General features: G+C 45.8%; 1 protein-coding gene across 1 annotated transcript in view; it reads left to right on the forward strand.

Moving 5' to 3' along the window:
• The window catches only part of CWH43 (cell wall biogenesis 43 C-terminal homolog), a 54,776-nt gene that overhangs the window by 25,351 nt on the left and 14,039 nt on the right, over window positions 1-15,386 (forward strand). Inside the window, exons 10-13 of the mRNA XM_080797404.1 lie at window positions 4,625-4,730; window positions 6,156-6,291; window positions 7,756-7,905; window positions 12,845-12,989. Of these exons, the coding sequence (XP_080653530.1) occupies window positions 4,625-4,730; window positions 6,156-6,291; window positions 7,756-7,905; window positions 12,845-12,989 (537 nt within the window). The remainder of the gene's footprint in view (window positions 1-4,624; window positions 4,731-6,155; window positions 6,292-7,755; window positions 7,906-12,844; window positions 12,990-15,386) is intronic.

The following is a 15,386-nucleotide window of genomic DNA, read 5'->3' on the forward strand; positions in this document are numbered from 1 at the left end:
GTTGCTGCCGCAGTGGGCTCAAGTGTTGTATCAGCTTAAAACGTGGTGTGATGCTAATCTCCAGGTGAGCAGTTCATCTCTCTGGTAAATTTCTTATCACAGGAAAGTGATCTCTTGGGGCACCTGAGTGGCTCAGGCAGTAAAGCGTCCGACTCTAGATTTGAGCTCAGGTCATGGTCTCGGAGTCGTGGGATCGAGCCCCACATCAGGCTCAGACAGAATCTGCTCGTCCCTCTCGCTCTTCTCCTCCCCCTGCTCTCTCTCTCTCTCTTGCTGTCTCTCAAATAAATAAATAAATAAATGAGTAAAACCTTAAAAAAAAAAAAAAAAGGTGATCTCTTATGGTTCTCATGTGGTTTTGACTGTAAAACAGTACCGTAGACCTTGAATAACACCACGGGACTCATACAAAGTGTCCCTCGTGATGCTAGAAGGGCTCCAAAGAAGTAGAGGACGGTCATGACAAGGAAAGTTGAATTGCCGGATATCCTACAGATCGGGGTCTGCAGCTGCGTTCACCAGCATCCTGAGAGAAATGAAGCCAGTGTAAGGGCCACTGCGAAAGAAGAAAAGGGAATTCAGGGGAGAAAGCGTGGACGTTTGGATGGGTGCGGTGGGCAGTGAAATTGGAGAGAAGCGGATAGACCGCACAGTGTGTACCACAGCCACACCCGCAGGCACGGAAACCTTGCACTTTTGGCAAAATACCTTTTTATCTCATACTGAAAATGCAACTTTTGTGGGGGTGCAGGTTTCCTGGAAGAAAGGCACACCTCTGGACTAAGGTGACTTGAGAGAAAGTGAAATCCTTATAGAACAACAAAGCAAAAGGAAGGTGAAAGATCTAAAGCTGGAGAATTTAATTTTAGAAAGGTTTGGCTTAGAAAAATGTCAAGACAACAGGAGAAGCCGCTTCTGCCCAGCAAGAGGCAGCAGATGAGTCCACAGACACCATTCAGGAAGTCATTGAGGAGAAAGGATTTTTGCCTGAACAGGTTTTTAATGCAGGTGAAGGTGCCCTATTGTGGGGAAAAAAAATGCCACAAAGGACATCTGTCAGTATGGAAAAGAAGGGAGCGCCAGGATTTGAGACGGGAAGGGCTGCGCTAACTCCCCTGTTCTGTGCAAACGCAGCTGGGCTTAGTCGAGGGCTCTCTTCATCCCTAAAGCTGCTCATCCTGAGCCTTGAAGGGGAAAAGATAAACACCAGCTACCAGTCTTCTGATTGTACGACAAGGAGGCCTGGGCGCGGAGAGCCCTTTTTCTGGATTGGTCCCATCGATGCTTGGTTCCCGAAGTCAGAAAGGACCTTGCCAGTACGGATAGCCTTTTACAGTTCTGTGGATAGGAGACGATGCCCCGGCCACACAGGACCCCGTGAGTTCAGCACCAAAGCCACTGAAGAGGTCTGCTTGCCCCCACGCACGTCTCTGATTCAGAGATCAGGGAGTCATACGGCCCTTTCAGGCCCATTACACACAGTAGTCTGTGAACGATTGTCAACGCTGTGGAGGAGAACCTGACAGGTACAACGTCATGGAACTCTGGAAGAATGACACCACCGAAGAGGCCATTGTTTAGCAAAAGCCCTGAAAGCCATCGAGCTCAGGACAGTACATTCCCACTGGAGAATACTGTGTCCAGATGTGAACGTGACTTCACAGGATTTATGACAGAGCCGGTCGAGGGAATCATGCAAGGGACTGTGGGTAACGGCAAAAATGGCGGAGGCTGAAGGGTGTCAAGATACGCATCTTGGAGAAACTCAAGAACTGACAGGCAGCACACCAAAAGAATGCGCAGGAGACGGCCCGATGGAGATGGGTGCTTCTGCACCAGTGCCAGGCGATGAGAAAGATCTAGAAGCAGCAGCGACAGAAAACAGACCGACAGGAGCCAATCCAGCAGAAGGGGTCTGATTATGCAAGATGGCTTTTGATTTCTTCGACGACAAGCATCCTTCAATGACAAGGGCACTGCCCCTAAAGCAGATGGTGGAGGAAGGACTGGACCACGCAGAAACATTGTTAGAGAACTGGAGAAGCAAGAAAGCCAGACAAAAATGACAGTATATTTCCAGAAAGTTACACCGAGTGGGCCTGCCTCTCTTTCCTTCTGCTCCACCTCCGGCTCCCCTGAGACAGCAAGACAACCCCGTCCTCTTCCTACTCGACGTGAAGACAAGGAGGATGAAGACCTTCCTGGTGCTCTACTTCCACTTCACCGATTGAAAATAATCATCACGCTGTACACTTAATAAATCTGTTGTGCGTGTGTGTGTCTTTGTGTGACAATCTGATGCCTGGACGGCAAGAACCGTATGAGACCTTCGAGCTCGTCGTCGGCGTTGTCGCCCAAGTATTCAGCATGTAGAATGGTGTGTACAAGACTCACATGGAAGTGGACAGCCTGTCCTTATGTAGGGAGCAGGTGAGTGTGTCTGATGTAAAATTAATAGCATCTTCATTTTCCTACTGTTCTGTAACTCTGCTTTCAAAGAATTATATTACTGTACAGCGTGCCTCTTTCCCTCTCTCTCTCCTAATTGCAGAAACTATGTATCAGTCTATCGTTACAGGGAAGTGTATTTTTTTAAGTGTAACTGTTTTCAATACCGCATTATAATTATGACTGTAATACTGTGTGCCATAAAAATTTTACAACAATTCACTCATCAGCCTATAGGCTAGGCTACCGTGAAGCAATCATATTGATTACACTAGGTTACCGTAAAGCAAACATTGCTGCTTCTTCATTCTCAGTGCATGAACTGTTAGAGCTACAAGCAAATATGAAGTTGTTTTTCATATTATCTTTTCATTTTTGACGTCTACTGTTAGTAATACATGTACCATCTGCAGTAATACATGTACCATCTGCAGGGACTGATACACGATTCATACTGTAAACAGACGATGTAAACTCACAGTATCAATAACCAGAGTACAGGACAGTAAATGTGTTCTCCCTTCCCTATGATGTTCTTAATAACATTTTCTTTTCTCTAGCTTACTTTATGGTAAGAATACAGTATATAATGTATAAAATATGTGTTACTCGCCTGTTAGGTTATGGGTAAGGCTTCCAGTCAACAGGAGGCTATTAATAGTTAAGGTTTGGGACAGTCAAAGGTGACACTCTCCTCAAAGGAGAGAAAAAGGTGACGAAGGTGACCAAGATACCCAACTGTGCAGGGGCACAGCGCCCCTAACTCCCATGTTGTTCCAGTCAGTGATATTCTGAAAGTAGAGTTGATAGGATTTGCTGATGGATTCGATGTTGCTGGATGGGGAAATCAAGAATGACTTTCATGCTTTGGCTTGAGCGACTGGGGAGGGTGGTGGCATTTATTGACAGGGGAAGAATGAGAGAATAATGAGTTTTGGAGTGGTGAAATCCAGGGTTAATTGTAGTTAGAGTTCTGTGAAAAGGGATAGCTTGATGAATATAATCATGCCTCTTGAAATTCATGTTGATGGTGTCATTCTCTTTTATTGATACTCAACTGAATAATCTTTCCTGCATAAGGATGGAAAGCCCAGCTTATGGGGCTGGTGCTCTGAGCTGTTTGTGTTACGTAGTGGCCCTCCACTGCAAAGAGGTTGTTACTGATCTTTCTCCCAGTTCGAACTGTATGGTCGACTTTAGGTTGTTTTTCCAATTGTGGTGATGGATTTGTTCTCGCCATACTCTTTCTCAGGATCCCTGTTATAGATCGGTTAGGTACTCTTTTGAGATGGATGGTTTGGGTTGGGCAGTGATTCTCTGACTCAGCCCATGGACCCAAAAGATGAAGCCTCCGAGAGGGCTGTGCTCCGGAACGTTGGCCTTATCAGAACAGTAGAGGAATAACAACATGTGTGACTCGGAACCAGCAGACTGCTTTATAGATCTGTTGAAGGACTCTTTGTACCCCCTGTGATCTCATTCCTCTCCTGTGCAAGGGTAGCCTCTATCTGAAATATGGTGTTTATCATTTTCATACTTTTTTTTTATCTTGTTACTACCTACGATACAGCCCCAGATGATATTGTTTTTCCACGTTTTTGACCTTACCTAAATGTCACCTGACATATACATTTTGCAACTTACTGTTTTTAACTTAAAATCACTTTTATAAGATTCATCCATATGGAAACATGCAGCCCTAGCTCATTTACTGGGGCTGTGGACTATTCCGTTTTACATACGTGACACCACTCACTCACCCATTCTCCTATTTTCCTATTGAAACAACAGCCAGGTTGCTTCTGTTTTCTTGCTATTATAAACAATGCTCGTTATAAATGTTCACTTTCCAAATATTCCTCCTAACTTCTAAGCTCAAACTAGAAGTGCACAGAAGATTTATTATGAGACTATCATCTAGCAAATAGCTCCCTCTTTTTATGAATTAAATGTGGACAAATTCACTAAGAAAATTCCTTTGCTGAAATACAAATTTCGGTAGAGAGGTGGAGAAAACTGCCATTGTTCACAGTCATCTTAAATTTTTTTATTTTTTATTAACATACAATGTATTATTAGCCCCAGGGGTACAGGTCTGTGAATCACCAGGTTTATACACTTCACAGCGCTCACCATAGCACAGTCATCTTAAATTCCCCTTAAAACTGTTCCTCAGGCACCAACCACAGAGGTCTCAGCTGCCATCTGGCCTCTTAGGTTTGGCTACGACAATGAAGGATGGTCCAGTCTAGAAAGATCGGCTCAAGTACTCAATCAAACAGGTAAGTCTTTCACCGGAATTAGTTCCAGGTTTTGAGAAACTACTATTGTTAAGTTTTATTTTGAACAAGATCATAAGGGGTGCCTTGGTGGCTCATATGATTAGGCAACTGCCTTTGGCTTGGGACATGATCCCGGAGTCCTGGGATCGAGTCCCGCATTGGACTCCCAGCTCCATGGAGAGTCTGCTTCTCCCTCTGACCTTCTCCCCTCTCATGCTCTCTCTCTCAAATAAATAAATAAGATCTTAAAAAAAAAAATCTATGAACAAGATCATAAGTAATAGGAGGAGGGTTTGCTGGGTTGTAAACTAATCTCTTAGAAAGGCTTTCCCCGGGGCGCCCGGGTGGCTCAGTGGGTTGAGGCCTCTGCCTTCGGCTCACGTCATGATCCCAGGGTCCTGGGGTCGAGCCCTGCATCGGGCTCTCTGCTCAGCGGGGAGCCTGTTTCTTCCTCTCTCTCTGCCTGCCTCTCTGCCTACTTGTGATCTCTGTCTGTCAAATAAATAAAAATAAAATCTTAAAAAAAAAAAAGAAAGGCTTTCCTCGGGGAGGCAGCTGCAGAAGGATGACCACATCTGTCTTTGAGAGCCATACGTTCGGTTGGTTCAGAGCAAAGCCTCCTCCCGAGTCTCTGCAGGGAGTTCTTGTCCTGTCTGTGCTCTGAGAGATGCTCCTGCTGCTGGCTTCTGCTGCTCGGGGACCCACTGCTGGCGATGAGAAAGCGGTTGGGTTAGAAGGCAGACTGGGTCAGAGGGATGCTCCTTTGTAAAGCAGATTGTTCTCAAGAGTTTTTAAGTTTCTGTGCCCTGGAGTGTTCATCCTTGTAGGAAGCATCCTCTCCCAGATGCAGGAAGCTGGTTCTCAGATCAGCTTCATGGAGTAGGGAGCAAGACACGGAAAGGACTAAACTGTGCTGCTTATTCCTAATGATGACCACATCTCCTGAGAATTGCTGGGGGTCTGTTCGATTCTAATGTCACTGAGAAATTTCCATGGCCCTTCGTCCTGATTGTGGGCCTCCGAGGCACCTCTGGCCAGGCTCTGAAAAACCCAGGACTAAATGCTTGGCGTACACTCTGGTATTTCTGAGCATCATTTGGCTATTTGAGAAAGGCATTATGCTTATTTGAAATTTGGGGAAAGAGGTTAGAAATACTTGAAAATTTAGAAACTATGCTTTTATCCTCTCCTGAATTTCTTCGAGGTAGCCTGTGTTCTAATTACATTCTAAACATAGGAAAACTCCTTTTATAGCTCAGGTTTGACCAGCTTCACTTTAGTGACTCATTAGAAATTACTTTGTGGGTTTTATTTTTTTTCTTTTTTGACTTAGGAGGAAAGGCAAAGAGTTTAAGAATAAAGTTTTGCGAATTGCTTTTGCACAGCTGTGGTTACTCACTGTGTGCATTTTTTTTTCCTGAATAGGTGCAGATTTCATAACAATTTTGGAGAGTGATGCCTCTAAGCCTTACATTGGGAACAATGACTTAACCATGTGGCTAGGGGAGAAGCTGGGTTTCTATACTGACTTTGGCCCAAGCACTCGGGATCACACGTGGGGGTGAGTGTACCTTGGGAACACAGCCCCGAAGACCAGGCGGCACGGGCTTCGAGTGGAACGTTGTTGTTGTCATACCTTAGTCCTATGAGTATGTCCCAGGAGACTTCCTGGGGGGGATGAGGAAGTGTGGAAGATACGCACATTCTGTGATTGTTTGAAGGGTGTCCCTGTTGTTGGATATTTTCAGTTCTTCAGCGTTATAAACCGTTCCGTGTAGGAGCTGAGGTTTCGTAAGCCCCCGGCACCCTGATCCACCCTCGGCAAAAGGCCGGAACTGTCAGTGTAAAGACTCGAGCAGGATCAGGCATGGTGGGCCTGAATGTGGGGCCTGAGGGGGAGCTGATAAGAAATGAGGTCAAGGGCAGGCCCCTGATCTTAGGGAACCCGGTAGTCCATGCTGGGGACTGAGTAATTCAGTTTTGATGGGGAACCATTGGCTGGGTTTTAGATTAGAGCCATTTGATCTGATCTGCATTTTAAAAAGTTCGTTCTGGCTGCTCCCAGAAGAGCGTGTTGAGGGCAAACGGAATGTGCGAGGAGACAGGTGAGGAGGTAGAGGCCCTAGGACAGGTGAGAGGTGACAGCGGGGGCCCTGAGCATGCAGAGAAGGGAGCACATTCTGGAACTACTCTGAACAGAGCTGACAGGACTTGCTGGTGGTTGAGGTGTCAGGGCCGGGGAAGGGACAAGGGCAACATCACTGTGTTTTTACCTGAATGTCTGGTAGAGATGACACTGTGTAATGGGATGGGACGGACCGGGCAGAGCGGCGGGAATGTGCTGAACTTGAGATGCCTCTGGGTTAGTTAAGCGATGTCCAGTAGTAGACAGCTGTGTGCATCCTGGAGGGCCCAGTGGGGCAGGGCCAGCTGGACACGTGTGTAGATTCAGGTAACGTCGCTGCAGAGATGCTCCTGCTAGAAGGACTCCATCGGGGGCCAGAGAGTGCGCGTGCAGCCGGGGAAGTGCACTGGCTGAGGTCAGAGCTCTGCTCGTCCTTTTCATACATACTTCTTGGTCTTGGAGCGAGGTAGGACATGTTTTCGTATCTTTATCAGACAGTTCAGAATTTCAACTTTTGTGAATTGTTACTCTGTGTCCTTGCTGGCAAGACTGTACATTCCCAAACGTGCCGATCAATATTAGAACGGTTTGTGCAAATATGTTGCCAGAGTAACAATGCAAGGAAAACGGATTTTGGGTATTACTAAGTCTGCCCTTTCTGTGTCCCCATAGCGTTTATTAAAGCAGAGTTGATGGTGTTGTGCTTAGGGACACAGCGAGACATGCTAAAGAGTGGAGATTTATTGCCCTGTCTCGCCGACTGCACGTTCGTGCTCTGAATGGCCCTCAGCGGTTTGCCTGAAGTGCCACATGTCCCTTTTTAACACCTGAGCTTATTCCTGTCTCCGTGATGTGGTGGGACCCACGGTGATGTGCATGTTTCTTTTCATTCCAACGTAGGATCATGGTTTTGTCCCGGTATCCGATTGTGAGATCGGAGCATCACCTTCTTCCGTCACCAGAGGGCGAGATCGCACCAGCCATCACACTGACCGTGACCATCTCGGGCAAACTCGTGGATTTTGTGGTGACACACTTTGGGAATCACGAGTGCGTTTCTTCGGTCTTTCTCATAGTACCCGAATCCCAAGAAATATGATTAACACATTACTTTGATTTCCACGCATTGACATTTATTTATTTATTTATTTTTATTTACTCCCCAAGCATTTTTCCTTCTGTAGCTGGTTTTAAGAATGAGGCATAGAGGGGTGCCTGGGTGGCTCAGTGGGTTAGGGCCTCTGCCTTCGGCTCGGGTCATGATCTCAGGGTCCTGGAATTGAGCCCCACATTGGGCTCTCTGCTCCGTGGGGAGCCTGCTTCCCCCTCTCTGCCTGCCTCTCTGCTTACTTGTGATCTCTCTCTCTCTGTGTCAAATAAATAAAATCTTAAAAAAAAAAAAAAAAAAAGAATGAGGCATAGAAACCTTTGAGATGCGGGCAGTCCTTAGTGAGGGTCCAGGGCTGTGACCAGGGTCCCATGTGAGCCAACAGTGGCTGAGCAGGTGCTGTGCTAGGTGCATTATTTTACACAGTTAGAACCATTATAGTCCCATTTTACAGATAAAGACTGTGGACTGAGAGAGGGTGGATGACTTGTCGGACAGGATGGTGCAGCAAGGCGTGAGGTAGACCCTGCTCGAGGCCGGCTCATACTCAGCCACATGCTAAACCAGACTACAGAAAAGGGAAATTCCCTTTTCCTACAGGATTACTACTGCTGGGATTTGAGGGTACTAAACGATATCCCCTTTGCCCTCATGTTCTCACAGTCTGCTAATGGGTAGGCAGGGAAATCTGGCAGGGAGATCAAACTCTCTCTTAATTCTGATAAGCTTATGTGGGCGACACGGTTTAAGTTTGTCCCCACGGGCCTGCTGAAACATCCCCCCAATAATACAGGAAACTGACTCTCCCAAAGCCGCAGACCGAGTGGGAGGGGCAGAGTCTGCCCCGTCAAACTCTCCCCTTGGTATAGAAAGAATATGCCAGAAGCACCCTGTCTGCAAGCTGGCAGGTTTCTAGGAGAAGAGAGGGAAGGATTTTAGGAAGGCACACCCAGTTCATTCTGCCAAACTCAACAAGTTAGAAAAGTCCTCCCAAAAAGTGAAAGGTGTGAGAGAGAGAGGCCAGGCGTGGTTTTCTAAGCAAGTCCTTCTGTAAAGGGACATGAGGAATGGGGAGTGAGATTTATCCCCGAAGGATGACACTTACAACCAGTGACTTTGTGCTGAATAAATCATGAATAATGCCAACCATATATCATAAAAGTAAAGATAAAAGTATATAATTTATATTCCACCATGCTAAACATTCTGTAATAACAATTGAAAATATTAACCTAAAGTGCTATAAGACAGGCATAGAGGTCCTGTCCACATCAACGACAAGAGGCCACAGAGCTCTATCGCACACAGACCATCAGAACAACACCGCTGTATTGTGAGCTTCGCCTCAACAAAACCAATGTGTCTGCTCCCGTATTTTCTGGTTCTCTCCCAGCATTCTGTGGATCTGCGAAGGCATACTTGAATATCTTCTGAGCTAAGTCACAGCTCAGTAACATAAACAGACCATTCAAATGTAATAATGTGAACCATTCGTCACTGGACCCTTGCTTGTCTCTTTAGAAGTGGGAAGGGTGTTTAGAGGACAGATGATACTGATGGTCCGTATCGCTTTAAAAAGCTGTTTGAAGAAGTGCCTCTGTTTCTCTCAATAATTTTCACGTCGCAAGAACAGGCGTTCAAAAACCATTCTACTGACCTTATATCGCATTGGGTTTGGCTTTTAAAAAATAGGAGCTTTTGTGTTTAAAGTTGCAAGGTCTTCATCTAAGAAGTGGCTGAAGAGAACCCTTCCCCTTTTCCCTTTGCTTTTTTCCTCCTGCCCCATTTAACTCCTTCTAACCTCCAAAATGTAAATAGACTTGAAAGAGAAGAGAAAAGAGAGCCCTCAGAATGTGCTTGGAAAAGAGGAGGGAAGGGTTACTTTTTCTAACTTTCTATCAAGCGCAGATTTAAAGCTCTCTAATCAACACCACACCTTTCTCATGTTCTCACTTACTCACTTGATTTGCTAATACATGCGTGCACACATATACTCATGCGTGCGTGCAGATGTGCACACCTATGTGCACACGTACAGTGACACTGGCAGCAACAACGCTAGCTAACACTGAGGAGCGGTAACTCCAGGGAGGGAATCAGTGTATCTGAGTGGCTAGAAGCATGGAATTCCAGACCGTGGAAAGCATGGAAATCAGACCCTCTGGTCTGAATCCTAACTGAAAGTGTATCCCTCACCAGGTTATTTAATTGCCTCGGGCCTCCACGGTCACATTTGTAATGTACTGATCTCATAGTGTTCTTGTGAGAATTAAATGAGATATTATCTCATGCAAAGTACATGGATACAGTAAGTGCTCAGTTCATACCGGCTGTTGTTATTAAACCAAATCAGAGAACTCTAAATGTAAGGTCTGTTGGGCAGTGTGAAAAAGAACGGCCTCATCAAACACAGATCAAGCAGCTGCTGTGTTCCAGGCACAGAGCTAGGCGCGGTCTTTGCCCCGGGAGTCACCGCTCTGTTGATGCCCTGTCCGTGAGCACTGTAGCCCCCCCACCCCCCCAGCAGGTGACATGAAGACAGTCATCCTTTGAATAATCTGAGAAGCCATCACTACATGTTTCCATTTGCCATTGTTTTCTACAATACTAGGTAAAAAAAAAAATCGCTAGTGTGAATAAATATTGAGAGATTTCATTTCCTAGTGATTAGAGCATACGAATAGGAAGTCATATGAGGAGTGAATTATGGAATTTCTATGCATGTTATTAGCTGATTCAACAAGAATTTTTAAATTACCAACTACACAAATACCTCTTTACCGCGAATAGATAGGAAATCGCAGCATTCCTTAGAAGCATTCAGGTGCACACCGTAACTAAAATTAATGCTATTTTCTGCAATTAATTGAGTCACCAGGTAATCACCACTTTTTTTCCTTATAACATCATAAAAATACATAGAAGAAAGAGTGCAGAACTTGTAGTCTGTAGTTACAATTTGGTCCTGTTGTAAGATAACCTCAGCGAGTTCCAGTCCTCTTGTTCTGAATTGGATAAAATTATTTTTTCCCAGCCCACATTATAGGGTTGTTGGGCTGAATTGGATAAAATTATTTTTCCCAGCCCACATTACAGGGTTGTTGGGCTGAATTGGATAAAATTATTTTTCCCAGCCCACATTATAGGGTTATTGGGCTGATCAAACACTAACAGGTAAGGAAACAGAAAATGTGTTCTTTCTCTTACTCCCTCCTCCTCCCCATCATGTTCCCTCCCTCCTTTCCTCTCCTTTCTTTATACTCATACATATACTATTTTAAAAAATTCATATTTATTTAAGTAATCTCTATACCCAACATGGGGCTCAAACTCCTGACCCCGAGATCAAGAGTCACGTGTTCCTCCAAATGGGCCAGCCAGGCACCCCAGCATACTATTTATTTTTACTATTATCACTGAATGAAATTAATCTCCTGAGAAAATGTGAAACCAAATTCATAGATTTTTTTTCCCAATAATATATTGCTAAAATATATTTGCATGAAAACACTCTCTGTGGTACAGTGACCTTGGAATTCTCTGGGCCAGATCTGAATTCCAGCTGTGTGTTTCAGAAGGAAGAGAATTCACCACAGACCTAGTTACGGAACTACTCACCAAGATGGCGAGGGTCAGAAGGACAGATCAGAGATACTATAGCAGTCGGGAAGAGGGACCACGAAGCATAACGAATACAGCTCCTGGGGAAGAAATACCCAAATTTCTCTCTCCTCCCACCTTTTTCTCTCCTGCTGGTGCCTCCAAATGGCCAAACCTAACTGGGTATCAGCAGAAAAGAGAGAGCCCAGGAGATGCTTTTCTGCATGGGTGAGCCTCTCTGGGCACATGGGAGGGCTAAGAACAGATCAGGACACCGAAGTTACACAATAACCCTAGGCACGGTCCTCAGCCTCATTTAAAAATAGAGCTAATGCCTGCCTCTCAGTGATTGTGAATATTCGGTATCAAAGATGTTTAACAAATGGCAATTCTTCTACTCTTCTATTTCTTGAGACATCTTTTAATAGTACTCAGCTGTCTGTACATTCTTATCTGGGCTTACTTCTGCCTTCAGATCCTACCTCAGTGAGGTTTCTCTGATCTTGACAGTTCTTGGCCATCTCTATCTGCCTTTGTCATGGTTTGTTTATTTATTTATTTATGGTTTGGTTTTGTTTTGCTTAAGTCATTATTAGCTACTTGTCTCTATAGATGCCTGTATGGGTTCTACTGCCTCTTTGCTCTTGGATCCATTCCTGGCTTGTCTCCCTCTTGCCTAAACATCGCAGGGAACCACATTTCCCAGAGTCTGTTGCCTTCTTTTTTTTCTTTTTTTAAGATTTTATTTATTTATTTGACAGAGAGAGAGAGAGATCACAAGTAGGCGGAGCAGTAGGCAGAGAGAGGCGGGGGGGAAGCAGGCTCCCCGCTAAGCAGAGAGCCCGATGCAGGGCTCCATCCCAGGACCCTGAGTTCATGACCTGAGCCGAAGGCAGAGGCTTAACCCACTGAGCCACCCAGGTGCCCCTGCCTACTAGTCTTTAGCTGTAATACTGGCGATCAGCTCTTAGATTACTGATGCTATTCCTTCTGATGAAAAACCAAGCAAAATGCTGTCTTTGAATAGACACTTCAATCAACTTGACTTCAACTGATATGTGGGGAAAGATCACGTTCTTAGTCCAGAGTCTTTGTCAGCCTGCCTGGCCAAAGCGCGGTGTCTCTGTCTTGTGCATTTGCATAGTGTTAACTCATTCATCCAAGTAGGAATGACTTGGGGTTTGCCTACTGGGGGAAGATATTCTTTGGGAACTTACATAGCTAGCGCTTTTTAAGAATTGTCTTGCAAATACAATAAAGAAGTACATTTTTGCATTTCAGAGATGACCTTGACAGGAAACTTCAGGCAATTGCTGTTTCAAAACTACTGAAAAGGAGCTCCGAGCAAGTGATATTTCTGGGCTACATCACTTCAGCACCTGGGTCCAGAGATTATAGACAGCTCACTGAACATGGCAACGTCAAGGTAACATAATCTTAATAGGATTTCTGATTTCTTCGGTAAAATGTTTCTTCTTCATGTTAAAAAAAAAACCAACAACCCAGTGCAACGATTTAATAGGTATTTTGATTATATACCGCTGCACAGAAAACCAAGAGACATGCTGGTTTTACACAACAGCTATTGTCTGTGGCTCCTGGATCTGCAGTGTGGACTGGGATGGGGGCTGGGGGGAGCTTCATCTCCGTGTCCCACAGCTGGGAGGCTCAGCTGGGAGCTGGAGGGTCCACTTTGCAGATGCTTCCCAGGTAGCAAGTTGGTGCTGGCGGTTGGCGGTCCTGGTTTCTCTCCACGGGTTAGCTTGGGCTTCCTCCCTCTAGACGGCCGGGTTCTCAGAGTATGCCCCACAGAGAATCAGGAAAAAGTTGTATTGCCTTATAGGACCCCAGCCTTGTGGGTTACGTAGCATGACCTCCGCTCTCATGTGACCCCTGCTCGCATTTAAGTGGGAGAGACAGAAATCCCATCTCTCCATGGGAGGAGTATCAAAGTCAAATTATAAGAACGCCGTGTGGAAAGTGGGTTATTGTAGCCATGTTAGGAAATAAAATCTGCTACCTTATGCAACTTGATTATGATGCTGAGAGTAAAACATAGAAGGAAATATACAGAGAGGCGGGCTGATCAGCCATACAGGGCCTCACTAACGGAAATCAGTCCCTACCTGTTCGGGTCTAAAACCTCAATTTGTCAGTGTCCCCAGATACCATCACGCTCCAGGGAACTGACACACAAATCAAATCCTTGAGACATATGTGCGCGGGAATGTTAAATGCATGAACTGATCATGAAATATAGAATTGTAATATTTCATTAAGCCCTATGTAGACTTCTTGGTCCTTTACCTTTTGCTTTCAACATCATGTCTTGAGCTATTTGCAGAGAAAAAGGCTTACCCATTTTACCAAGTGCTTGGAAAGACAGATGAGAAGGACCAGGGTGTGATGAGGGTTTCCACTGTGGCTTACACAGGAGAGCAATGTATTTCTTCATGTAAAAGTCTGGGCGGGTGCTCTTAGTACCGGTGCCCTCCAGGGTGTTAGGAATGTGCCCCTTCTGTCCTGTGGCTTCACTTTACAGAGCCTGCATTCCCAGGTTCGCCTCGTGGTTCTCATCCACATTCTAGCCAGCAGACAGAGGAGGGGAAAAAGAAGGGGCCAAGAGCATATGCAAGTCATCTCTAAAGGCAAATGCCAGGAAACTAACCTCCAACACGTCTACTTAGATTTCATGGACTGGAATTGAGTCACATGGCCACACCTCGATGTACAGGAGGTCAGGACTTCACTATGAAATCTTGATACACACACAGCTAAAAACACTACAACCTGGGGAGGAAGGCAGTCAGATACCTGGGGGACGAGTGAATCTCGGCAGCAGTGGATGAAGTGGCAAGGGAAGTCAGGATGGACTCCTGATTTGGGCTTCCGTCAGAGGGTTTATGATCGCGACGTTACTAAAGAGAACACTGAAGGAAGGAGAGTTCCGCAAGGATGACCGTGAGTTCAGCCCTAGCCTGAGTGGAGGCGTCTGTGGGAGATTGATGGAGATGTCCAACAGGCAGCTGGGTATACGGATTTGGAATCGAGGAGGGCAGTCAGGACTAGAAACAGAGATTAAGCTGCTGCCACCGTCTGTGGGGTCATGGGAACCATGGAAGTGGGTGACACAGTTACGAAGTTGGAGAAGTGCGAGAGGCGGGTCAGAGAAAACTCCTGGTAGGGCTGCATTTAATGTGGCTGTTGAGGGGGTGCTGGAGAGGGAAAACAAGGGGAATTATCTCAGAAGAGAGATTAAGGAGAGGTCAGAAGAATGAAAGGAGGTTGTAACGGTCACCAAGCGCTGTGTAACAAACAGAGATTAAGGAGAAGTCAGAAGAATAAAAAGAGGTGGTATTGGTCACCAAACGCCATGTAACAAACCACCTCAAACCCCAGTGGCTTAGAAACAGCGACGGTTCAAGATTCCCTTGATTCTGTGGGTTGCGTGGTGGTTTTCCCTCCTTGCCTGGGTTCACCCGTGCAGTCAGCTGGCGGCGGCGGCTGGTGGGGGTCTAAGATGGCCCCATTCACATGTCTGGGGCTTTGGTGCTGGTTGTTGGCTGGGCCTCTGTCTCCATGTGGTCTCACTAGCCCGACAGGGGCCGCACTTACCAGCGGTGTGACCTGGGGTCAAGTTATTGAAATTCTTCAGGCCTCAGTGGCCGCATCTGTGAAGTGGTGATAGTCATATCTGTTGCATCATGGGGTGGTTATGAGGACAAAATAGAAGATGATGTCTCAGAGCCCTCAGTCTTGTACGGACGAGGCACTCGGTAAATGGTCGCTGTGTGTGTATATTACATACATGTGGATGTACGCA

This window comes from Martes martes (genome assembly GCF_963455335.1).
Source record: "Martes martes genome assembly, chromosome: 2".
Classification (NCBI taxonomy): Eukaryota; Metazoa; Chordata; class Mammalia; order Carnivora; family Mustelidae; genus Martes; species Martes martes.